General features: G+C 36.2%; 1 protein-coding gene across 1 annotated transcript in view; it reads right to left on the reverse strand.

Annotated features, from left to right (window-relative positions):
• Positions 1-27,667, reverse strand: part of LIPI (lipase I) — a 52,365-nt gene that overhangs the window by 16,069 nt on the left and 8,629 nt on the right. The window contains exons 2-8 of the mRNA XM_045284841.1: positions 21,383-21,768; positions 19,900-20,008; positions 15,750-15,851; positions 13,903-13,992; positions 12,753-12,920; positions 9,525-9,629; positions 4,530-4,641 (exon numbers count right to left, since the gene is read on the reverse strand). Coding sequence (XP_045140776.1) covers positions 4,530-4,641; positions 9,525-9,629; positions 12,753-12,920; positions 13,903-13,992; positions 15,750-15,851; positions 19,900-20,008; positions 21,383-21,768 — 1,072 coding nt within the window. The remainder of the gene's footprint in view (positions 1-4,529; positions 4,642-9,524; positions 9,630-12,752; positions 12,921-13,902; positions 13,993-15,749; positions 15,852-19,899; positions 20,009-21,382; positions 21,769-27,667) is intronic.

Here is a 27,667-nt window from a genome sequence, read left to right on the forward strand (position 1 = left end):
TGAGCCCCTAATAAAACAATTAAATATATATATATTAATCAGAGTAATAACTATGCCTGAGTTCCTTCCAGTATTCTGTCACCTCATTGTAAACCACAACTGTCTGTTTCAGTTTGGGGCCTCATTATTTTGCAAAATGCCCAACATGTTTATTGCTGAATTATATTTGTTGAATATTGAATTAATTCAAGAATTATATATCCATTGCTATATCACATTGATTTGGATTCTGATCTATAGGGACCCTGGAGCACAGGATAGAGTTATCACGCAAGGTTTCCACGAATGTGTATCCTTGATGGAATTAGATTATCACTTCTTCCTCCCACCACGCTACTGTGGGTTCAATCTGCCAATATTTAGGTTAGCAACCACTGTGCCATAAGAGTCTTCATTTATCTGTAAACAAGGGGCCTACAGTGCAGTGAATTATTTATATGACCCTCCCAGTCATAGTCATTGTAACTCCCCTCAAATGTGTTTTTCCTGGTAAGTCTCGGTGAGAGAAGGTGGAGGAGACAATTTGGAATATAAGATTGAGGCTGGGAGCGATTGTTAACAGAATTAATTATGGTTTCCATCCTGCTGAATATAAAATAAGTCATCTCATAATCATAATAGGGAAGCAGGTGGATCTCACTACCAATAAGGGAGAAAGGACAGGAGTGGGGCGCATCTTTGGAGCCTGGTATCCTTGTACTCTGAACCTCCTTTTATGCAGGAAATAGCGGTGACACTAACGGAGTCATAAAGGAATGCCAAAAGAGTGGCAAGAGTCGAACCAGGAGCCAGAACATGTGATAGTGCAGTGGACTTGTGAGCGTGTGAAGCAAGTAAAGCTGAGTGTGTGTCTTTGGGCAGGGGGCTGCTTACAGAGAGAGGCGCTTCTGGAGAGAGGAGCTTCTGGAGAGAGGGGCTGCTTATGGTGAGAGGTGCATTTAATCGGAGGAGTTGAATTTGCTAACTCACAGAGCTGGAACGGAGTGCCTTTGTGTTAAGTGTGTAGTGTAGTGTGTAGTGAAATAGCATGCACTTTGGCCATTTATTGGCAGCCTAAGAGAGCCCTAAGAGAGCTTTGTGACAGTGCACAAGCAGGGCAGAAGCTAAAGGCCAGATAGAGAGGCCTGCCTGCAGGCAAGGATGAGAAAAGGGTATCCTGCCTGAGTAATTGTATCCTAAGCTTTTTCAAACTATTAACTTGCTTAATAAACCCTATCATCATGAGTATTCACTGTGGTCTGCTGAAAAGTAGAGAGGGTGGTGGGAGGACCAGCTGGTATAAAATTTTGTAGGGTTGAGGAATGTATGGATTGTGATAAGAGATGTAAGAGCCCCCAATAAAGGTATTTTTAAAAAAACTTTTAGGCTGGGCTATATCTGACTTCAGCTTCATAGTAATCAACATTTGGCAGCAGCTGCTGAAGACTTTCCTTCGCCTTTGTGAAGCTGGATAAAGTTAATTGTCATACCTCACTGCATTCTTTTTACAGGATATCAAAAGTTACTTTTAAATTACATTATCATTTAATTCCACTTTTCACAAACTTTTTACAACTTCTATGCAGGTCTACATAGTTTTAAATAATTAACTTTTATGATTTTGGTTTTGTTTAATAAAATTTCATCTATTTTTTTATTCATAGAAACTCATAGGACAAAGTAAAATTGTCCCAGAGTAGCGGTTCTCAACCTGTGGGTCGCAACCCCCTTGGGGCCAAACGACCCTTTCACAGGGACCGGATTCATAACAGTAGCAAAATTAGAGTTATGAAGTAGCAATGAAAATAATTTTATGGTTGGGGGTAACAACAACATGAGGAACTATATTAAAGGATCACAGCTTTAGGAAGGTGAGAACCATTGTCCTAGAGGGGTTTTGTGGCTTTAATTATTATTTTTGAAAATTGTAATCAGAAATAGGTGGTTATATTTCAGATCACCAGTTTTATATTTTACAATTTAAGCTATTAGTCCACACTCTTACTTTTGATTTTTCTAAAACCTGTCTACCCTCTGACCTATTGCTTCAGCTTCCCACCCTTACTCTCACCACTCCCCCACCCCATTCTTACCTCCCCTGCACCACCCACCTTCATAGCCTCTAAAGTCTCTTTCCTTTAACAAGAAAATCTTTGTCTTGGTAGAGAAACAAATAACTGGGTATTTGTCTTTCAGAACCACTGGGACTTAGTTGTATGACACCCAGGGTTTATATACTCAGGTACAAGGCCCATTTCACAGATTTACTCAATGCAGGTATTGTAAGTACCTAAATTATAACAGGAGTAAAGTTTGACTGTACCAACCATGCCTCCTGAATTTCCAACTATGTCACTATTAGTCAGTCAGAATTTAAACCAAACTGTAAATCCTGTTATAATAAAATAGTTTATATTTATTTAATCATCAGACAAGTGATACCACTGAAACATTTGGAAATACTTGCAAAATTTAATGAATTTCTAATGTAGCACAACAATTTGGAAACTACAGTTTTCATAGTAGCAGGTATTTTTATATAATTTATATATATATACAGTGAACCCTCGCCACTTCGCGCTTCGACTTCCACGGCTTCACTCTATCGCGGTTTTTGCGTAACAGCTCATGCTCTGTCATTACTGCCACTGATTGGCTCATACTGCACACGCTTCTGTCTGCATCGCTATGTATCAGAGCTACGTATCAGATGCATTTGCTTTTGTACAGTGTACTGTAATTGCTTGCGATTTTTAAGAAATTTTATCTAAGCCCTATGATGACTCCTAAACGAGCTTCTTCTTCTAAGCCTTCTGACAATAAAAATAAGCACCAGAGGAAGATGCTCACCATCCAGGAAAAGGTAAAACTTTTGGATATGATCAAAGATGGCAAGAAAATCGTGGAGGTTGCACGCTATTTCGACTTGAATGAGTCTTCCGTTCGCTCCATCCGTTGTACTTCATAATATAATAAATAATAAATGATAATTGTAACGTCCAAAATGTTTTACTGCATTTTCCCTTTTTCGTTTAATAAATTGGGTAATATGAGTGTAATGGTGACTAAAGGGTGTTTTTTCATGTCCTCTATGCTCTAACTACGAAAATATTTGATTTACAAATAAGGAATCCTACTTCGCGGAATTTCATTTATCACGGTAGGGTCTAGAACCGATTAAACGCGAGAAACGAGGGTTCACTGTATTTAAATTTGAGAACTTACTAAATATCCCACGTGTATATATTCAACTAGCTCAAACTGAGAGCATTCTGTGTGATGATTTTGAAATCTCAAACCCACTGTCATCCAGTAGATTCTGACTCATAGCAAACCTATAGCACAGCATAGAACTGGAGAATAGGGTTCCCAGACTAAACGTTTGTAGGAGCAGGCAATTTCATGTGTCTCCCACAGAAGAGAGACTAATATTTCTCCTGCAGAGTAGCTGGTGAGCTTACGTCAAGTACCTAACTGTTAGCAGTCTGGCACTTCATCCACTGCGCCACCAGGGCGCCTTTAATATGATTAGATCACTTAAAACAAAAGAAGTACCTAGGCTACAAATGAGATCTATTTCTAAGTATGCCTTGAAGCCAAAATTTAGGTAATATATGTTATACACACTCAACTACTAGGAAGAGCCACGAGATCCCTCCAAGGAGAACCTTCTTAATCCAGAGGACAGCTTTGACATCTGAGGAGCAGCAGAGAGGGAGTCGCAACAGCAAAAGCAGAGTGGTGGGTTTCTTAACTCACCGAGCAAATAAAGCTGGGTGCTTTCAGGCAGGAGGGTGGCTTGTGGAGTGAGGTCCCTCTGGGAATTTAATTGGGAGGGCTGAGCTTGCTGTCCCTCCAAAGTAAAGCTGAGTGCCTTTAGGCAGCGGCTCACTGGAGTGGGGTGCTTCTGGATACTTAATTCAGGGAGCAGGGTTGCTGACCCACAGAGCTTGAGCTGAATGCCTTCTGGTTGAGGCGTCATGCAGAACAGGATGCCCTTTGGGCATTGATTAGTCGACCTGAGAGAACTTTGTAACATGTGTTGCCTGAAAACCTATATTCTTTCTCAACTACATTGTAACTTATTTACTTCCTTATTTAAACTCTGTAATCATGAGCATTGTCTGTAAGTGCTGTGTGAGCATTGTAGTGAATTATAGATAAAGTAGAGAATGATGGTTGAGACTGAACACATCGGAGAAGTCACAAGGTATTTATTCACATCACTGAACATGCGACAAAGATCAAATGCCACATGCTTTGATTAGAAGAACAATGGAATCAGCCAGTAGAAACAGAAGCAAACAGGATCTCTCTAATGCTCCTGTTCACTCGTTGTCATAAAAAAGTCAAAGTGGTTTTTATTTTCACATTCATTATTTTCCTCAATATAATGATAGCATGCAAATATAAGACCTGAGACTTTTTCAATATCTTATCATCTTAGAATATCTGGATATAGTATTTACATTCTGTTAATGTGGGTAGTCAAAAAAAATCAATCATTTAGTTTATATACCAGAAAGAAAAAAAAACTAAATTGTACTTACTCATAAAGCCTTGGTTCTTCAAAAATCCCAAACTCATTTAATAATTTAAATGTAAAATAGCCATTCCGCATTGTTTTATTCAGAACAAGTATATTAAGAATGAAATAGTAGGCTATAAAACAAAATATAGAATTGGTTCACTTACTTTTAATTTTGCTTTGGTATCTATATAAATGTGCCCATATAACAAACAAAATGCCAAACCACCGCATTCCGTTGATTCTGACTCATAGTGACGCCATAGAGAATGTTCAAGATGAGGCATTTTTACCGGAGCAGAGATAGCCTCATCTTTCTCATAAGCAGCTGTCGAATTGGCAATCCGAAGCTTACCCGACAATCGTCCCAGAGCTCATATGCATACATAATATTTCATATATCAGAAAACATTCAGAAGCATTGATTTGGCAACTGGGTAATGCATTTTACTTCTTAAATGACAACATTCTGCTAATTTGGGGGGAAAATATCAAAAATAAGTAAGAAGTCTACCAAAGAGTTCTTAGTCAGTACTGATAAATAAACCAAAATCTTAAAGATGCACATTCATTGAACACATTTTTTTCAATAACACCCTTAAGGGGAATATGATATAGTTCCTAATGATATGATTAATTGAGATAAATTGGTGTTACATACTTGTATGTAATTCTAAATTTCACTGGCTGTTCAGGAATTATTGTGAAGCTAACTAGTCTTGTACTCATATAGGATGACACATGAGTCAGAATCACTTTAATCGTGTGTGTGTGTGTGTGTGTGTGTGTGTATGTGTGTGTGTGTGTATGTTTATATAAAATAAGCCAATGTTTATATGAGGTAAGCCAATAGTAGCGTTTTCACAAAAGTTCCTACTAAAGATGAAAGAGTGTATTTTTCTTAGGTAAGGATGCTGAAATTATTTCTATTCTCAATCTTTTCAGCATGATACAGGAAGCCAGAATGTAAGTGAATTATCCCATTACCTGGGCACTCCTTCTAAAAACAATGTAATATTTTAAATACTGTGGTGATAAATCTCAATTAGAAAAATGAGTAGGCTTGGTGTTAAATGAAACTCCTCGATACCCAGGATGCTTATTAAGCAGTTGCCTCTGAGTAGCTTCTGACTCACGGTGCCACCACAGCTGTGAGGGTAGAGGTGCGCTCCATAGGTTTTCAATCTCTGATTTGGTAGAAGCAGGTCAGCAGCAGTTTATTCAGAGTGGTAGCTGGGTCTATGATTGGACACCCCTTGCTGGGAAGTAGTTACTGCCCAGGTTCAGACAAAAGAGTTTGTTCCACATCACATTTAAAAGAGTCCAGATTCAAGTTTGTTCAGATGATTTCTGGAATAGGGACACCCTGAGATGTAATAGAATGCCTACCCCCACCCCCACCCAGTCTTGAGTACATCGAGTTGCAGATTACAGTATTTAAATTTTTAAAAGAACATGCAGTAAAAGAAAGAGGTAACATTCATGGTCAGAGAAGGAGAGAAATTAAAGTTAAGAAGATAAAGAATGCTTGAAACCCTAGGTCCCCCAAGGACTTATGAATTGGATGTGGCATAAATTTGGAGGTCCAATTGTCTTCTTCCATCAGCACAGGACGGAGGATGCAGTGGCTGAGCTGAGCTGTATAAGAGCAAGGGAAACTCAGCTTTGAAAGAGAGAGGAACTAGCAAACTCATCACACTGGCTCTCTGTGTAGGTTTGATTAAACAGAAACTGTACTGGTACTAAATAAACTGCAAGTAACATGGATTCTAAATTTATTCTAGCCATTTGGTGAATGACCCACAATAATTTACTTTAAAAATCTGCCAAGAAAAAAAAAATCTGCCAGGATCAGTGTACATAAGGCTCTGAAACAAACTAAATCGAATTTATTTTAGGGGACAATTTTGCAGAGTTAAACACTGAAACTCATCTAAATTAAAGGAAATGTCTTCATTTTGAATAGCATAAATATGATTTTCTTTAATGTTTAATCCAGATTTAAAGAGAACTTTGAGATTGGAAACAAAATAGTAATGTGAAAAATGTTTGAATTCAACTGGAAGAAAGGACAGATTACTTATTTAAAAATATTAATCATAAAGGCCAAATAACAGAACACCTTCAAAGTGCTGAGTGTAATTTCAAAATAGAGTTATCTACTGAGATGAATATTTTTTACAGACAGAGGCAAAAATTAATAAATATTCCGAAAAAAAAACCTGAAGGAGCATATGATGAAAATAGATTTAGGGATATAGGTTAGCACAGGAAGAAGGTGAACAGAGAAAGAGAGTGTGGACTGCAAAATACTATGTGGAAAATTAAATTGATAATTGTAAGTAAGCATTAGACTCCAGAGTGTGTACATTCATAATTAGTGAGTGTCAAATATAAAGAGGATCTAAAATATTACAATAGAGTAATATTAAAGATACAAAAAACATAAGATTCAGACAATAGATGAGGAAACGTGTTTCTAAAGTAAGTTCTGATAGTCTGTGACAATAAATACATAATTATGTATAATATAAAAATTTCACTAGGAAAATGAACCTTTTATGCATCAACAGCCTCAAGTAGTCAGAAAATATTTGTAGTCAAAGTTAATAAACTTACAAGAAAAAAATGGCAAGGCTTCTATTACAAATAATTAACTCATCCTCTCAGAAAATTGATCGAATAGGTAAATAATTGGTAAAGTTAGTGAATAAAATTAATAACTATTATTCAATGAACTTAGAAATATCTAACAATTGGGTAATATGCCTTTCATTTTTCAAGTATAGATATGTTGTCTGTGTTTTTTAATTGGGCATATGTTAAGGTCAAAAATCTCTATACTACCAAAAATTTGTAGAATTCGAACTACATTTTCCAATCACGATGTAATATAAATACATCAAAAAGATACAAAAACATAAAAAAATCATAAGGTACTAGAATTAGTTAATAATTAAAGTATGTATAAAGAAATTCAACAAGTCACTAATTACAGAAAAATCACTTATTAAATTTCTTTGCTAATTAAATAAAAAAGATAAAAATATGGACGTCTAAACTTTTCAGAAATTAAAATAGATTGTCAATGAAAACTTTACATAACAAATCGAAGGAGCCTCTTTTCTAATGGAGCAAATCCTCAGGAAATATAGAAATTCATACATTTTGAAAATGTTGTACAATCATTAACACTGTCAGCATAGATGAAAGAGAACAAAGAAAACATGAAAGGAAGGAAGGCTATCAGATCTCCAAGGTCAGCAGTTCAAAGCTACCAGCCACCTTGTGGGAGAAAAAATGTTCCAATTAATAAAAAATCCTCTAAAACCCAATAGGGCAGTGTTTACCCAAGTGGAAAATGCGACCATTTTAGGGGTGCTAGAATGATTTAAGGGGTCTGCAAAGCAGATGTCAACACTTTAGCCTGGATTATAGGTTGTATCACAAAAAGGACAAAGAAATAAAATGTCTCTGTTTTCAGTTAGGATGATTCTTCAAAGAGAAAATCTCAACGAATTCATCTTTTTCAAATCCTAAAATAATAAGTGAGCTCATCAAGACTATAGGAAACAGATTTGGCATAAAGAATCAATTCCATTTCTATATGCTAATAATTAGCATGTAAGCAACAAACTAAGAAATTACACATAAATTTCCACTTATGCTGCTTATGTCTATAGAAAATATTGCTGGAGCTTTGATAAGAAGTACATTAAATCCATAGATCAATTTGACATCTTTATTATGTTGAGTTCCAGTCAATGAACTGGAAGTTTGTCTTTCCATTTACTTAGGTTGTCTTTGATTTCTTTCATCAGTATTTTTCAATAGTGTAATTTCTTAAGCCTCAGAGTATCTAAACAATCTTTAAAAAGATTAATAAAGAGAATCACCCTACCTAGTATTAAGGCTTACTATACAGAGATGCTAAATAGCCTTCTAAGGAGCCTGGGTGATGCAGTGGGCTACTCAGGGAACTGCTAACCCGCAGATGGAAGAAATACTGCTATCTCCTCTCCTAACGATTTAAAATCTTGTAAACCCAAAGGGGCAGTTCTCCTCTGTCCTGTAGGGTCCCAGTAATAGTTATCAAGACTGTGGTATTTGAAGTGGTATAAATATCTAAGTCAATGAAACAGAATAGAGACTCAGAAATAGACTTACACAATACGTAGAAATGATTTTTGGCAAAGGTGTTACAACACTTTACAAGAAGTAACGATTGAGTAATTGGATAAAAATACACGCACACACACACACACACACACACACACACACACAAAGACAATAAAGTACCAACCCAAAGCTTACACCATCAAACTAAATAAAACAGGCGTAGAGGTGGTGTAGCAGATAAACTATACAAATTTTCATATAAAATAAGAGAACCTTCAATATCAAATAATTTACACTAAGTTCTTAGATATAATATCAAAACCATCAATAAAAGGAAAAGGTAATAAATTAGAAACCACCAAAATTTGAAAATGTTTGCCCGGAATGTTTCATCCCGTGTTAGAAGGATGGAAACTGAGAAGTTACAAATCACATTTCCAATAAGGATTGTATCTAGAGTATTAGAATAACTCTCAAACCTCAATAGTAAAATAATAATGTCAAATGATAAAAGTAGACGAAAAGAGCTAGGTCTTTAGAGTGTGTACATAAGACAAATGAGGGTTAGTGACCTGCTTCCGAACAACCATCCTTTGAAACCCTATGGAGCTCAGGGCTCCTCTGAGCCAGAGCTGCTACAGTGACAGCAGTAGACATCTGGTAGGAGGGAAATGATTTGATTTGCCTTTGGGAAAATCATACTAAAGACTTTTATTAATTTGTCCAACTGAGCCTAACAAATCTCACCATTCTTGAAAATTAAACATTTGCATGAGTGGAAAGAACACATTGAATAAAATGTGAGCGAGTGTATAATATGAGTCACTTGCTTAATATGTTAACAACTGTTTAAAAAACAAATTTAATTAATTTTACAAATAAAATGTTTACAACTTACTGCAGAAAGGATTTGCACCAGAAGTATCCAAATACATATTGGTCCTCATAGATTTTCTTTCTATTCTTTCTTTTAATATACTTTTCCACTGATCAGCATGATAACCTGAGATTTGCGAAAAAGAATATAAGAAAATGGGCTTCTATCAAATAGCATATAAATATTTTAAATCCCAAAAGAAACTAAAGTGTCAATGTATCATAGGAGTACTCATTAGGCTTCATAGACTTTTTTATAACTTAAGAAGGATTTTTAAATAATACAAGGGCAAATTGAATCATAGTGCCACAAACTTATAGGAACTATTATTGCAACGATGAAAATATTAAACCATTATTTCTCCACATATTTCTCCATCTAGGTCTATACCCGTTTAAAGATGGTGTTTTCATCTGTCTAACTCTTTGCCAGGAATTCTGCACTCTCTGTTTTCCAGCACACCAAATGTCAATTTTCAAATCTTTGAGGGACTCAAGTCATGTTTCTTTAAAAAGTTCTTTGAGTTTGGGGAGCAAAAAGAAACAACAAGGCAGTACATTCAGGGCTGTCCAGTAAGTGCAGTAAGGTTTTTCCTGCTGGCAGGCTCAGTGCCTAATCCTCGAGGAGAACAAGCAGGTGCGTGGTGATGGGCAAAACAAACCTCTGACACAACGTTCCTGGCCTTTTTCATCAAGGCAGTTTTCAATTTTTGTAATTTGTTCCCTTAATGATCCCCACGTACTCTATGCCTTGACTCTGGGAGAAGGAAATCTGTCAAGATTGCACCATTGGAAATGAGAAAACTGGCCACCGTAACGTAAGCTGCCTTGCTTTTCTACCTTGAATTTAATCGGCACGGCAGATCCCCTCAGAAGTTACTGTTCTGTTTGGACGCCCCCTTTTCCCTCAATGGCACCTTGGTGAGACCAAGGCTGGATGTTTCTGAGAGAACTTGTCTGCAGCCCTCGCTGACCACAGAGACACACTTAAACACAGTTTACTTGGCATAAACGTATGCATATTTAAGCTGGAACCTGAGTAGTATTACTTCTTTATTTACTAAACCCAAACCCACTACTTTTGAGTCCGTTTGAATTCACAGGATTTCTGAGGCTCTAAATCTTTACAAACAAAAGCATATAGCTTCATCTTTCTCCCTCAGAGTGGCTGTGGGTTTGAATGATTGACTTTGTGGCCAGCAATCTAAAATCAACTCTTAAATTCAGAAATCACCAATAAATTCCAGTCCCAGAAAATGTGAGCAGTTTATCCTATCCCATAAGAACACAGTCCATTTATAGCAATTCTTCATATAGTACTAAAAATGCAACATTGTAACCTTAAAAGAATAAATCGAGCCTAGGAAATGGATTATATACAATTTAATAACATTTAGCTCCAAGAGTACACTACCTAAATTTACATAGTTCATACATATTGACCTATTTATATGTGCTTATATACATGTTACACAGGATCTAGAGAACATCTTTTGCTGTTAGGTGCCTTCAGGTTGTCATCACCCTATGTGACAGACCAGAATTATCCAATGGGCTTTTCTGGGCTATAATCATGACAAAAGCAGATCACCAGGTCTTTCTCCCTCAGAGCCACTGGGTGGGTTCCAGCCTACCACCTTTCAGGTAGCAGCCCCTCAGGGACTGCAAAAATATTATAGAAAACAGAATTATCAAATTTTCCCACTAATTTTGGGGGGCTTCCTCACACATCGTCTAGGTCACATGTATATTTTCTCTATATCATATACCGTATATACTTGAGTATAAGCTGACCCAAACATCAGCCAAGGCACCTAATTTTACCACAAAAACTGCATTAAAAATGTGCTGAAAAACTCGGGTACATAATATATAAATTGTACATATAATATATGAATATTCAGATACATTCATTAAATGGTCATTATGAGTTAGAATTGACTTGATCTCAATAAGTTTTTTTAAAATGATAAAGACTTGTGTACTCATCATGAGTTACATAAATATAACAATTGTGACGATGACACAGGAGTGGTTAGGGTTTCCTTCTGGTGTACATAGATAGGGCCACTATGCTTTGAACCGACGTCTCTCAGATATCTCCCAGTTTAAATAGGAGAGGCTTCAAAAATAAAATAAAAGGCAATGGAACCTCTCACCCCAAATGTCCTCATTTTAATGTTACCTCAAATGTTGAGAACGAATGTAATGAAAAGAAGGCCGAGTTGGGAACACAGGTTTAATAGTTCTCATTTGTGCCCTCAAACAGTTCATATTATTGGTTGACTATATCCGTTTTTCCCCATCCATAAGTCAAAAAGAGATGGGATCAGAAAAGAAACCTTCAACGTGAAGTCCAAAGAAATCTAACCGCACCAGATGTTGTGTGAACACAAAAGTTTTATAAAGAAATAAATGGGCCAAGCCTGCAAACTGCCTGTCTCTCCTGGAGAGTCTCCAGATATGTTAGTTTAAACTCCCTGATGAGGAAACTGGTAGCATATGGTTTAACTCAGCCTTTGGAATTGCTGCCCGCTTTCTCCAGCCCTTATAGTTTTAGAAACACTTCTGGCAGATTCTTTTATGCTACTAAGCAGATGTGATCATGCTCATGAAATGCTTAAATCTGAGACGGTATTCTCTTCTGAGAATCCTTAACAACTAACCTCTGAGATTCCTTCCAGATTTAACATTCCATCTCTATGTGGGGTGTGTGTGTGGGGGTGTGTTTGTGTGTGTAATTTCCTACTGGCTGCCAGCAACACTTAATTACTTTCACCAAGTTTTATTGATTTAGAACCTGTAGGCATTGTCTGATTAGAAACTATTTGTGATATCAAAAAGATAGCTATGGATTTTCTTTTCACTTGTTCCTAAGAATTCCCATTTAAAATTTTTAAAAGTTCTGATAAGAAAGTGCAGTCTTTCTTTTTTAGTGAAAATAATTATATAATAATTTGTAAGATTTTTTTGTTTGTTTATCAACAGGAATTACTATGAATTCACAGTATTTCCTATTTCACCTCAAAGGTATTGACCAAAGTCTTCTCAATACGTGTATAAAAATACTTAGTAGGAAATGAACTATTTACATAGGTTGTTTCATTTGTCTACAAATATTTTACTATGAAAAATCTTAAAATTTTTAACAAGAAAAATGAACACATAGTTTAACATATAGCAGAAAATACTAGCACACGTACATGATTCATTTCCAAAAAGAATTACAGTAATTATAACAATCTCTTACCTAGTAAAGGACATGAAAGTTTCTTAAAGTCATCACAGTTCACACATAAACCAGCCTCGTAATCTTTGTATGAAGGACAAGGGAATGAAATGAAATTGCAGTGTGTTTCCAAAGATGCCATGAATAAGTAAACTGCCCTCTGGTGGTCGCATTTTAAAAATTCAATCCCTGAAGTATTAAAATCAAGCAAAATAACTGTAGATGAGTAGACCAAATTCAAAAAAATGAAAGATTAGGCTTTATTTAATTTCATGTACCTTATGAATATTAAAGTGTTCACTACCATGCACAGTTTTATCAAGGAGTTAAACAAATGGTATCATTGAAAACTTGAATTTAGCATGTCTCTACGTTAGATTTATAATTATTTTTTTCTAATTAGTTTCAATAATTTAATAAACTCTTCAAATACAATACTATTCTTAACAATTCATTCACTCATTCACATATCTCTTCATTTTTATATCACACCCCTAGCATTTTATCTGATATCAGAGATGAAAATGAAAACTGGTGAAATTAAAACTGTGTCCTGTTCCTTGCTCTTTCCAATACCCCCATCCTTAAGCCCTTGACCAAACTTGAGTAACTGCAGAGAAGTGTAGGCAGGTGTTCCTTGGTCAGTTACCAGGAAGGTCCCAAGAATATTTCTTGCTCCAGTTGTGACATTAGCCAAACTGCACACTTGGAACGGTTGCTCAATTCTCTATATGGACAAAGCAACGAAGTGTCCACAGTGTGTGAATCTGTATGTGTTGATAAAGCACTACGATGATGCGTTGCTATTGTTGATAGTTGCCTGTAAATTATCTCTGACTCCTGGCAAATTTGAGGTTAAAGCTGAAGATTAAACTTGGATTGAACAAACATTAGCTACACATGCTTCTTTAATTACTTGTAACTTCCTTAGTATTTTTAGTAAGAATCTGAAACTGTTATATTACAATGCCATTGATCTCTTCAATGACCAATGGGACATCTACTGGTAACATTTATAAATTAGTAAATTACACCATTGTTTATCAATAACTTCAGGATCATGAGCAATAAAGATTAGATCAAAGTATTGTCAAAAGATTGAGGAAGATACATCTCAGTTTTCTTTTATCATTTAATCGTAGGTAATTTATTCAAAATATTATCAATATACCTGAAAAAATTGATGTAGGACAACCAGGTTGTTTTTTTCCTCCATTAGGATAAAAATCAATATGCCCTGAGGGCTCTCTAATGCCTAATCCTGAAAAATTAAAGGAGTCAAGAATTACAAATTACATATAATCACATCAACAATTTTTACATAAAACAAAATCACAAAAAAACTGCAAATATCCATTGAAAGTCATGCGTTTTAAATGGTTTTGCAACTCCAATGTAATCAGTGTCATAAAATTGTGCATGCAGAAACGATAGGGGGAAAAAATAAATGATTGAATTGGTGTAAAAGAAAAAAAAAAGTCATCCTTATGAAAGTTGAATTAAAGTAAAATAAAGGTTATTGAATCAATAATTGATTATTTTCTGTTATCAGTTCTTAAAATTATTTGTTAAAACAGTATTTCATTAGTTAAAAACATTTATTAACCACAGTTGTTTGAGCTATGAATATATGTGACAAAAATAAAGCACAAATTCTGCTATGGCAGCGGTTCTCAACCTGTGGGTCACAACACCTTTGGAGATCGAACAACTCTTTCACAAGGGTTGCCCAATTCATAACAGGAGCAAAACTACAGTTATGAAGTAACAATGAAAATAATTTTATGATTGGGGGTCACCACACCATGAGGAACTGTATTAAAGGGTCACGGCATTAGGAAGGTTGAGAACCACTGTTGGGAATTATCATCTAGTACAGCAAGACAGATAATAAAAAAATATGTATGTCAGATAATAAGTACTATGAATAAAAATTAATTCGAATAAGTCCCCCCCACGCACACACACAAATACCATTAAGTCCATTCTGAGTCTTGGCAACCCATGAGTTTCAAACTGCCCTCCACAGCGTTTGCAAAGTTTATCATTTTTCCAAAGTAGATCGTTAGGCCTTTATTCTGAGTTACTTCTGAGGTTAGAATACTGAAACTATAGACTCTTAGGCTCTGCCTCCCAGGAAAATGTAGGTGAACTTAGACTCCATATTAAGATCAGAATTGTTTGTACAGTAGGTTCAGTCTATTTTCAGGCCATAGACACTGGCATAACCTCTCACCAGAGCATCAGTATGGATCACTATAATGTAGATTCAGGGCAGTATAGGATAAAAGTAATCACCCAAACTAAAAAAAAAGGAATACTTAGGAAACAGAACAATAGAAGCAGTCTTAGTAATGCTTCCTCCTAATTCAGCCTCAGCACCACACAGTTCCCATCCCCACACCCATAACACACCTACGAGTATGTGATCAACCAGTCAAAAAACACTGGTGAAGTGCCGACTCTGTGATCAAAACATACCAATTTAAGCACTGGTTTTGCTACCTCTTGACCTTATTTCTTCATGTGCAAAAAGAGGTCTAGTGAGAATTATATGATTGATTCACATGAAACTATGCCCGAAGCATAGGACATACCCAGTAAGTAGTTTTATCAGTTTCAAATCAGGAAAAGGGTCCAAGTAATCTATTTTACTCCCTGAAAATATAGTCGTCCTAGATACCTTTTGAGGATGATTATTAAAAACTGTAAATGAATTATTTCCCTACACTTAAGAAGAAAGTATTATTACCTGAAACCCGAAATTGTATACTCTATTCTAATTGATATAGAGATCAATAATGAGTGGGCAGAATAGTAACTTAGATACAGCAGGAAAATTAAGCTTGAAAATGTGATCAAATTTCTAAAAGTGATGACTAGTGTGGGCATTAATTTTAATTGTTAATAATTAGACATGGATCATCACTTCATCCACAACTGTAACTCCTCTTCTCCCTACACCTATATGTTTCCTTTTAATTTTTAAAGTGCAAGAAATAAATTCTTCAGATTTACCATTGGCGTCAGAATGAATGACATCCACAAACTCTGCGTCAGTGTAATCTAATCTGCTGTACGAGGGTTTGCCAGAGAATTTTGGTCCAGCCGGGTCAAGACCTGAAATGCAAGGAGGAAGATTTCAATCCATTAAATAAGGTCTACTATTGTGTTGATTAGATTATAAATTTGTGATATTTTTACATTATAAACATAACAATTATATAGTTTCAGTTGATCCCAGTCAAAAAAATGTGTCTAAAAACAAATGAAACAAGATGAGCATAGTCTTCACTATTTAAATAGTAAATATCAGCCTTTTATATATTTCAGAGATGCCTCAACGAAATATTAAATAAGAAATAACTAATACTCTGTTAAAAGGTAGAGCCCTGGTGGCACTGTGGGTTAGGTAGCGGCCTGCAAATTTCAAGGTCAGTCATTCAAACCCACCATCCAGGCTGAAAGATAAGGCTGTCTGGTCTTGTAAAGGTTTACAGCCTCAGAAACCTTATATAGGGTCCCTATGAGTCAGAATCAAGTCAATGGCAGTGGTTTGGGGTTTAGTTTACTCCATTTGAGATGGGGGGATGATAATGAATATCATGTTGCTTGAATTCTGTGCCTTACTAGACCCTCCTGGATCATTCTATAAATCTAACATAAATTTGAGGGATTAAACAACAATTTAGGCTATGGGATAAAACATATTTATGATCTAAAAAAAACATATTTATGATCTACCATTAATTTTTTAGAACAGTTTTATTGGGACATAATCCACATTTCATACAATTCAAGAAGAGTTGTACAAGCATTCCCACAATACATTTTAGAACAATGTCTTATTTCTTGTGAACCTTTTTATTAGCTCCCAATTTCCACCAGCATCCTCTACTATTTTTAAGTGAAGTTTGATACACATACATACACACACTTAGAAAAGATAAGTATATTTAAATTATATGAATTATGGATATTATTCCTATCATATTTGAAATCCTAAATAAAACCTCTAGGTTCATGACCTTCTGGTGAGCATCAGATAATTGGGAGTTCCTGAGGAGGACAGAAAACTTCAACACACGGAACATGCATGTGGTGGAGGAAATTATCTTTAAAGATGGTTAATCCATAGAACTAATACCAGACAAAAACCATTTCTCCCTTTAATGTAAAACTAGAAGAAATAAGTAGTACCAGGAACACAAATGAAGGTCCCAGAAAGAATAGTAAAAAAAGAAAAGAACCATGTAGTACAATATTCAAATTCCTAAAAATGGTCAGATGCACTAGACCAATAAAGACTAAGGGAACCAATAGAGACTGGGGAACTAAGGGACTAACTGTTACCCTATAGTACCCTTTGAACCAAGAATTGAAGCTTTTTTGGAGGTCATCTTTCAGCCAAATAATAGATTGACTTATAAAATAAACAGAATAGACTTGCCCCAAAAGTTTCCTGGGGATTAAATTTTTATGGAAGCAAACTGCCACGTTTTTCTATCATGGAACCAAGGAGTTTGAACCACCGACCTTTTCGTTAACATCCAAGTGCATTAATCACTGCATCAACAGCACTTCTCATAACTTTACTCCCAGTCATCGAGTCTATTCCAACTCAGAGCGACCCTACCACCCAAACTTGCTGCCATCGAGTCAATGCTGCCTCGTTGTGACCCCTGTAACTGTTTATGGGAGTAGAAAGCCCAGTCTTTCTCTTGTGGGGCTTCTGGTGGTTTTGAACTGTGGAACATGCAGATCACAGCCCAGTGAGCAACCACTACACCACCAGTGTTGGGGTACAACTGCTACTCTGAGTTTCCTGAGACTGTAAATCTTTGTGGGAGTAGAAAGCTTTGCTTTTCTTCTGCAGAGAGGTTAGTGCCTTCGAACTGATCACCTTTGGTTTAGCAACCAAATTCATAACCCACTACGCCACCAGGGATTGTCCTCATGATAATAGCTAGTATATATCATGTGTTTACTTGGTATCGGCTACCTTGATAACTACTTGCAAGCCCACTTACATGGAGTTGATTTTTTTTACTTACAGTGAGCATATAGAAGATAGTTCAATCACTTGCTACAGTTTCTGAGACTAAATCTTGACAGGTACAGGCAGCCTCTTCTTTCTCTGGTAGATCTGAACTGCCAACCTTGCAGTTAGTAGCCTGATGCTTAGTCCACAGTGCCACCAGGGATCCTTTGATAAGTGCTTTTAATGTTTCACATTTATATTCACAACAGTCCTGTAAGGTTTGTGACACCTTTGACAATCTTTGCAAATCAGTCACCTCCCGCTATTTCTTGTTTTATCACTTAGATGAAAGTTTAATTATCCTTTATGATCACTTAAAAGTTATTGGAACTCTTCTTTGGACTTTAAGTTCAAGATTTTAAAAGTAAAGTTAGTTGGAAAGGGATATTATTTCTTTAATTCTGAAATTTGCACCATCCCTAATAGGAAGCAAAAGAATCCATGTCAGCATGATTTGGGTAATGAGCTCCCTTGAGTACAGTTGATTGTTATGTAAATATGAGGGGAATTGGGATCCAGCAACCCTTAAATCTCAAATACAAACTCCTGATTCTCCCTTTTAGCATTCAGATAAAAGACCTAATAGAATTTAGACACAGCAAAGACAGTAGATGTGAAGTTTGATTGCATTTTCAGTTAACGCATGGTAATTTAGTTAATACATACACTGTACATACTAACAAAGAATATAGTGTTAATACATGTACTGCATGTGTGTCATACAGTATAACCTACTCTAGACACCTGATAGTTAATATATTAATAAAGCCTTTTAGTTGAAGGATTTTCCCCAGTGTGTTAAAATAATGAGTGTCCTTAAATTTCAGGTAATACTTTTCCTCCTATTTCCTTATGAGTAAGCTCTGTTAAGAATTGAAAGACATACATCAATTATGTAAAGCTACACAATTGATGTATGTATGGATTGTGATAAAAGTTGTATGAGCCCCTAATAAAATTATTTTTTTTAAAGTTAAGATCTTGAAAATAAATTCTTGATCTTCTCACCATCGACATAAAAAAAATGTGTCTAAATATTTGAATGAGAAATTACTCCCTCTGCAAAAGTTCACCCAAAATACAATAAAATATGTATATCGGTTAAAAAAAAAAAAAAAAAGAATTGAAAAGACAGGGGCCAGGAACGAAATGCCCTTGGTCACACCATCCTTGCTTATGGCAAACAGCCTTGGCTTAAAGATTAAACTTGGAATAAAGTGGTTATAACCCCCACCTTAAAAAAAAAAAAAAAGAATTGAAAAGACTTTAAGCCAGTAGTTCTCAACCTTCCTAATGCCACAACCTTTTAATACAGTTCCTCATGTGGTGGTGACCCCCAACCATAAGATTATTTTCATTGCTACTTCATAACTGTGATTTTCTACTGTTATGAATCATACTGTAAATATTTGATATGCAAGAGGCATTTTCATTGTTACAAATTTAACATAATTAAAGCAAGGTGATTAATTAAAAAAACAATATGTAATCACATATTGTGAAATATTTATTTCTAATTACAAATAAATGAAATTGTGTCTTGAAGCATGGCGTAGCATGGGTAACTGTCTTCACAGCAGGTACTCATATGTGAGTGATACTTCATGTGGGCAGACGCGCCTGGAGAGAGATAGAGGAGTGGTTCCTAGGACCACTGGAAATATGTGCTTTCTGGTGGTCTTAGGCGACCCCTGCAAAAGGGTCATTCAACACCCCTCCACCTCCAAAAAGGTTCACGACCCACAGGTTGAGAACTACTGCTTTAAGCAGTCTAGCAACTACAAGAAAGGATTAATGCTTAAATATGATGCAATGCACAGCCCTTGAGTCGATTGGGACTTATCAAGGCCCTATACAAGGTTTATGAGAGTGTACATCTTCATGATAACGGAAGGAGTTTTTCTCTTCAGCAGGCCAGCTGGTGGGGTTTTTAACTGCTGATCTTCAGGTTAGTAGCTCAAGGCTTACCAGAGAGCACCATCAGAGTCTTTGAATATAATGTAGAAATATATAAAAGTATGAGGATAATTTCAATTGTTCAGTTCTTAAACCTGTTGAGTATTAAGTAAATTAACTCTTGATGTTTAAAAATGTACTAAGACATGAACTTGGTGAAAAAGATTTTACCTGTTATTCTTCCAAGTCGACCTTGAAATATCTTTCCAACAAATCCACTAATATGAGCTCCTAAGCTCATACCTATGAAGTGAAAATTATCAAGAGATGCCCCATGGTTCTGAAATTGAAAATGCAGTGTTATAATTTACATTACTTACATTAATATTCTAAAAATCTTTTTTTTCTGGCTAAATAAAATTTTTGGAAGGCTTTTATCATTTCAACCAACTGTATTTTTGTTTAAACTTTCTGTTATATATCTAATATTTATCCATTTAATAGTCTAATTAAAATAAAATTGTATGTGATATTGTGTTTTATGGAACCCAAAACTTTTCCTTAGAGAAGCATTTTGCAGTAACCATAATAATACTCACTCGCTGCCATTGAGGCAATGCTGACTCATAGTCACCCTCACTCACTTCAGAGAAGATAAAATAAAACTGCCAAATTTTAAGCTATTTTCCCAGACCACAAGATGGAAAATGATGGAGTCAGCTCTTCCCAGGCCATGTCTCAACACCTCTTGCACATGAAGCCCCAGGGGGCCCTTACCTACCACCACACTCTTATGAAATGTAAGAAGTTTAAATTTCTTTCCATGTAAAAGACCAGTAATGTATGCTTGCACAACTTTAAAGTATTAACTGGAGATTCAAATGATTTCTTGTTATAATTAAAATTTAGTTTATCATAAATTTTGGAAAAGTTTGTGTTCTATTAAAGCAAATTCTGAGTTGCAATAATTTAGAGCTTATTACTTATATTTGGGTCATTTCAAAGTTAGGCATTTTGGTCATTTCAGTGATAGGCATTTTGCATTTGTTTACTAGATAATAACCAGTTACAATTGAGTCAAGTCTGACTCATGATGTCTCAGGAGTGCCAGAGTAGATGTGTGCCACAGAGGGTTGTCAGTGACTGAATTCCTAGAAGTCGATCATTAGATTTTTCTCCCAAAGTGCACCCGCACTCATTCAGTTAACCATGAGCCATTAACCATTTTTACTGCCACAACTAGAGTAAGAAAAAAAGATATTTCAAAATAAAACATACAGTATACATTTGAAAGGAGCCCTGTTGATGTAGTGATTACACATTGAACTGCCATCCGCATAGTAGGCAGTTGGACCAGCAGCTCCGTGAAAGACTAGGCATTCTACCCTTGTCAACAGTTACCATCTAAGAAACCCACATTGGCCACTAGGAGTCAGCAATGACTCCATGACTGTGAGTTTGGTTTGGGTATATTTTTTAAGTGACACTTATTTTTAATAAAAATGTTTATGTCGGTCTTACAGTCACCCATTTAGAAGAAAAGGAAGAGAGGTGGCTATGTATATTAGTATATCAAAGTGGCAATTCTTTTCTTTTTCCAAAGTGGAGTTCTTATGGACAAATATGTTTTCTTTAATTTATTACCGCTTTGTGATACAGCATGCTACATTGTGCACTACACAACATAAACAATGCATAAAATTCCAAGACTTACCAAAAGTTTGTGAATATACTCACTCAAACTTAGAGCAACTTTTCGAGTGTTTTTAACTGCTCTATTGTAAATTAAAGTCGTGGCACCGCGGTTCCAGTCGACTACAATTATATTTATATCTTCTTTATTCAACAAAAGCCTTAGAAAGTTTGGCATCCACGATGGAGCAGAGCCCGTTGGTCTATATCCATGGATAAGCCAGACCGTTTTCTTTTTTGTGTTGAAAAGTGTGTTAAGTGAGTTATTTTGCTCAAAGAGTGGTTCTGCACAGTTTATGTTGCGTCTTGTGTACATCATCAAAATAATCTCCATTCTTGAGATAAACAAATCTTTGAGGGAATCTTTTACACTTAACTGAGTGAATTCAAGACATGGTCTCTTAGTCTCTGGAGGAAAAGAAAAGTATTCTAAGTAAATACTGACATACAATTTGATTATTTTTCTGTTGTTTAAAGCAGAACTGGACTTGATAGGACAAACATTCAAAGATTTCATGCCATTAGCATTTCACCATAATTTATTGAGCAACTGCAAAGTGTAAAATACTCAAAACATTTTTAAAACCTTTGTGAATAAGGATAAAAAAAATCACAGGAAAATATACAAAAAATTACTGGATTAAAATTAGGTATTATTTTATATCTGTATAAAATGTCATAAAACAATACCAATAGGTATGATTAAAATAATGAACATTGCTAATAAAGCATTGTGAACAAAAAATAAGCAATTAGATTATTATTTTAATATATATGTTAAGTAAGCATGTACAATAATTGTTAGAATATTACATTTCATCTTACAGTGATCAATACTATATATATACTTTTTAAAAAGTAAATAAGATAGAAAAGTCCACACAATATCCCATATAGTAAGTATAAATATAGCAAGTTATTCATATATATGGATGATGAGAGCAGATGTTAATACACTGTTCTGTGGAAAATTTATATTCAAATATTACATAGGCATACTAAAGATATTCTTGATTTTCTGTATTAAATTTAAATTAATGAAATAAAAATATATATTAAATGCAAAGACATTACTCACAGGATAGTTTACTATGGCACAAGAAATTTTAATGACTTTAAATCTTATCATGACAACACTCTCATCCATGTGTGCTGTCTATTTTTACATACATACATATATATACCAGAGGGATCTTTGCATACATCCATGTATGTACCAGAGGAGCTAAGATATAAAATGAAAGGATGCTAATTAAAGTAGTAATTAGCAGTAAAATAGTGGCTGCTTATTGTGGGACTATAAAGAGACTTTTCCCCAGCTTGGTCTCCCCAAAAGACATGTCAAATATTAGGGGCTTTTTGCTAGCATATGGGGGGAGGTAAGAAACTTAGAGACATCCTCCCTGAAGGCAGTCAGTCACCAGACTAAGGTAGGCCCCACTACCTGCTATTAAGGACAATGGGCTACTTCTCCCTAAAGCCTTGCAGTCATGGATTTGGTTCCTTTAGGTGTTCATACCCTACAGATAATGGTGCCAGGGAACAGGTCAAACCTGCTCAGTGACATCCAAAGTTAGGCTACTATCCTGAATCTAGGATCTTCCCATCTTGCCACATGTATACCCCCAATCCCTCCTCTTCCTACTGCGTGGATACCCCTAGATCACCCCCCACCCATTACTGTATTACCTATAGCACAACTCTTTCCTGTGATGTATGTCTTCACCTGTAATTAGGGGGCTTGCATGTCCCCGGAGAATATAAAAGCCTTGGTTAGCATTAAATATGGCTCTCTGTCCATGTGACCATCAAGTGAGGTTGAGGTGAGCATTGCTGCCATGAAATGTGTCTGACTCCATTATTTCTATCTCTCTTCTATCTCTCATGCTCTCTATGACTTTACTAAAATCTTTACTTATTATCGCTGTACAATTGCACCTACCGGACCTGTGATGATGTGTTAGGGGCAGGCTTCCCCTCGCAGCTTATTATTTTCCTTCTCATAGTTTTAAGATGTTTCCAATTCTAATTGAAAAAAACACACATAGTCCTCAAAAACTGTCTTGGAAGAGACATAGCCAATGTACTCTTCCAGAGCAAGAGTGAACATGGTGAGCCAGGCATCACATACTTTGGACATGTTACCAGGAGAGTTCAGTACCCGGAAAAGAATATTGGGCTTGGTAAAGTCGAAAGGCCCAATAAATTGATTAAAAGAAAAAAAAAAGAGGAAGGTCTTTGATGACATGGATTGACAGGGGCTGCAACAGTGGGCTTAATCATAACAATTGCAAAGATGGCACCAGACTGGGGAATGGTTTTGTGTTTGTTTGTTTACTTTTCTGTTGTACACAGGGTTGCTATAAGTTAGAACTGACTTGCTGGCACCTAAGAACAATACATCCCCATCCCAAGTTTCAGGGTCCCATTTTTTCCCAATCCCGTTAACGTAAGTTATCATTTCTAGTTTGAGTATTATGCTGTGTTGTAAGGCAACTATTAGCATGATAAAACTCTGAGTTTAGATTTTGGCAATGTCTGCTCTGTTACTAGAAGAGATCAGACTTTCTTTCATGGCATAACTGGATCTTTAAGATCTTTTATGTGACCCTTGAGCTTTCCCTCTGAAGCTCTGACTCATTCTCTTTCCTTTGCCATGTGGTCTGTATTGACTCAATGGCAGTGAGTTTTGTTTTTGTTTTTGAGTATTGTTTTTGTTTTTAAGTAATACCAACTAACAGACTTCCCTATACTTCCCAACTTGGCAAAATTGTTGGAAAGTATCAAAATCATGATCGCCTAAATTCTCACTTCTCACCAATAATTCATCTATTGGTGATGATATTTCATGTATTAACAATGCCCTCTTTATTAACAGTAGTAAACTTATCCATACTAAAGTAGACAGATTAAAAGATCTTGGTGCCTTTAAGCCTAATCTGGATTAAGAATCAATTTAGAAAATTCATCTTTACAATTTGGGTTATCTAGAACTAGCTGGGTTTTCTAGAAAAGGAAAACTAATGGCATTTATATATGTATATAAAAAGGGAAGTTTCATCAATGAAACACATAACTTTCCTCTAGTTCTTAAATGCTTCCTCCACCCCCAAAATCATGATCCCAATTCTACCTTACAAACCTGGCTAGACCAGAGGATGTACAGTGATAGAGAAGGAACTGGAAACACAGGGAATCTAGGACAGATGATCCCTTCAGGACCAGTGGTGAGAGTGGCGATACCGGGAGGGTATAGGGAAGGTGGGGTAGAAAGAGGGAACCAATTACAAGGATCTACATATAACCTCCTCCCTCGGGGATGGGCAACAGAAATGTGGGTGAAGGCAGATGTCAGGCAGTGTAATACATGACAAAATAATGATAATTTATAAATTATCAAGGGTTCATGAGGGAGGGGGGAGCAGAGAGGGAGGTGGAAAAATGAGGAGCTGATTCCAAGGGCCCAAGTGGAAAGCAAATATTTTGAGAATGACAGGGGCAGCAAATGCACAAATGTGCTTGGCACAATGGATGTATATATGGATCGCGATAGGAGTTGTGTGAGCCCCCAATAAAATGATTTTTAAAAATAAATAATAAAAATAAACAACTAGCACTCAAAATACAAACAAGCAAAAAAGTGTGGTGGAGGGTGGAGTTTACTTCAAAAGTAGCCAACACAGTTGTCAATGGGGTTAAATTCATTTTGGTTCAAATCTGTGTGTTAGACATAAGCTGAATTGAGGGGCTGCTGGGGCTGGGAAGCCAGGAAGCTAGAAGACAAAACAGAAGGCATGACGATGAAGCAAGAAAAAGAAATAGGGAGAACACAGCTGGTGGATGCAGAGATGGAGAGACAAATCGGAAGATCATATGTTATTGGAGGCAGCTGTTGGTTCTCCGGATCAGTAGCCAATACGGTGGCACTTGGCTCAATTCCAAAGAATCAGAGATCAATTGGACAGATGCAAGAGAGACCTTGAGTTCTTCATAGTAGACATTGAAAGGTCTGAAGTAGGCCACACACCCAAGGACACATCGTCAAGCTGTGACTTGAGTAAGTGGTTGCCTGCCGTGGTTTACATTATAGGGGAGTCCTGACTGCCAAACTACTGAGGATCAGTGTCCACCCAAGGGGACTCAAAATGTAACTATCACATTCATCAATGGACAAATAGGCATACATGTGGCATAAATATACTAACAAGCATAATGAAACACATATGCATAACACAAGCCCTGTGGAAAGCAAAAGACAAAATAGATGGCCTCCTTAAACTATGACACTTATGTACATCAAAAGACCACCAAAAACAGAGAAAGAGAGAGAACCCATAGGTTCTCTGACAGGGGCAGTGGGAAATGGAAATAAAACTTTGCATAAGGGATTGACCTCTAAAGTCTACAGAAAACTTCAACACCTCAACAAGAAAAAGAAGAAGAAGACAATTTTAAAATAGGTATAAGTCATGAACAGATAGTCGACCAAAGAATATATTCAGGGAGACAAGAAACATAAAGAGATGCTTCCAATCACTAGCCATTGAAGAGATGTAAATAAAAATGAGGACTAGATATCACCCCAGTACTAAGAGGAAAGTGAAAAAGGAGGAGGAAGTGGACGGGGACAACCACAGCAATGAGGAGGAGACAGAGGAAGAGGAAAGTAATGAATATTAAAAGGGCGCAGACAAATTGGAACCTCATATCCTCATATACTGCTGGTGAGATTGTGAAACAGTACAGACACTCTGGACAGCAATAGGGTGGCAGGATTGAACTACCGTGTGATCCGGTTATCCCTCTACTTGTTTTACACACTAAAGAAATAAGGAGCATAGCATAGACCAATGTATGTACACTTTTGTTCATCACTGCACTATTCATGATAGCAGGAAAATGCAAACAACCTAAATATCCATCAGTGGAAGAATTAATAAATAAACATTATGTGTGTAGACACACATTGAAATACTATGCCACTTTAAAAAAATTGAGCAATCTGTGAAACCCTTCTTGACATGAAAGCAATTGGAAAATTTTATGCACTGTAATATTAGTCAATCATTAAAGGATGACTATTGCTAGAGACTACTATCATTAAAAATAAAATCCAAGAAATGATTCAATTCCAAAAGAAATAGACCTTGATGATTACAAGGTAGGAGGAGAAAGAAGAAAAGTAGAAGCCATGGGGAAAAGAGTTGAAAGGTGTCCACGGTGGCTATACTGGCTATACTGGATGAAGGGGGAAATAATACCTAGCAAGTGGATGCGGACAAAAAATAAGAAGCAACACAAGCCAGTGAGAGACATACTAAGTTGTTGAATACAAAAATGATCTGCATAGCCTCAGCCAATTCGCCATAGTTAAAAGAAAGCAGAGGACAGATATCAAAATCTTTATAAAGATAACAAAATCCTTAGGTTGCTGCTAGGTACCATCCAACAGCACCAGCTTCTCCACCATCTTCACACTCATTCCTGAGTTGGGGGCCATTGTTTCAGCCACTGTGGAAACCTATCTTGCTGAGGGCCTTCCTCTTTGTTGCTGCCCTTCTACTTTACCAAGCATGATTTCCTTTTCCAGGTATTGGTCTCTCCAAAATCAGAGAGATGAAGTCTCACTATCCTTGTATTGAAGGAGAATTCTGGCTATATTTCCTCCAAGTCAGATCTGTTTGTTCTTTTGGCAGTCTATGATACTTTCAATATTCGTTGCCAGCACCATACTTCAAATGCATCGATTCTTCTTCAGTCTTCCTTATGACAAACTTTCACATGAATATGATGAGACTGAAAAGACGATGATTTGGGCAAGGTCACCTAAGTCTTCAAAGTGAGCTCCTTGCTCTTCAACACTTTAAAGAGATCTTATGCAGCTTATTTATCCAATGCAATGCATCGTCTGATTTCTTGACTGATGTGGCCATCAGCATTGACCGTGGACCCAAAAAGATAAGAACCATGACCACCTCAGTCTTTTCTCCATCTATCGTGGTGTTGCCTACTGGTCCAATTGTGAGGATTGTGGTTTTCTTTATACTGAGTACAAATCCGCATTAAAAATAGATAGTTTGGCTCATAAACAATAAAAAGCCAGAAACCAAACATATAAACATGAAGTTAATTTTTACTCAACATGATCCCAAGTGTACAGAGTAGAACGGTTGCATAGGGTTTTCTTTTTTTTTTTTGCTGATAATTTAATATATTTATTTATTTTATTTATTTTTTAACATTTTATTAGGGGCTCATACAACTGTTATCCCAATCCATACACACATCAATTGTGTAAAGCGCATTT

Source organism: Echinops telfairi, unplaced genomic scaffold, assembly GCF_000313985.2.
Source record: "Echinops telfairi isolate 266 unplaced genomic scaffold, ASM31398v2 ScPeMD7_7469;HRSCAF=8507_0, whole genome shotgun sequence".
Lineage (NCBI taxonomy): Eukaryota > Metazoa > Chordata > Mammalia > Afrosoricida > Tenrecidae > Echinops > Echinops telfairi.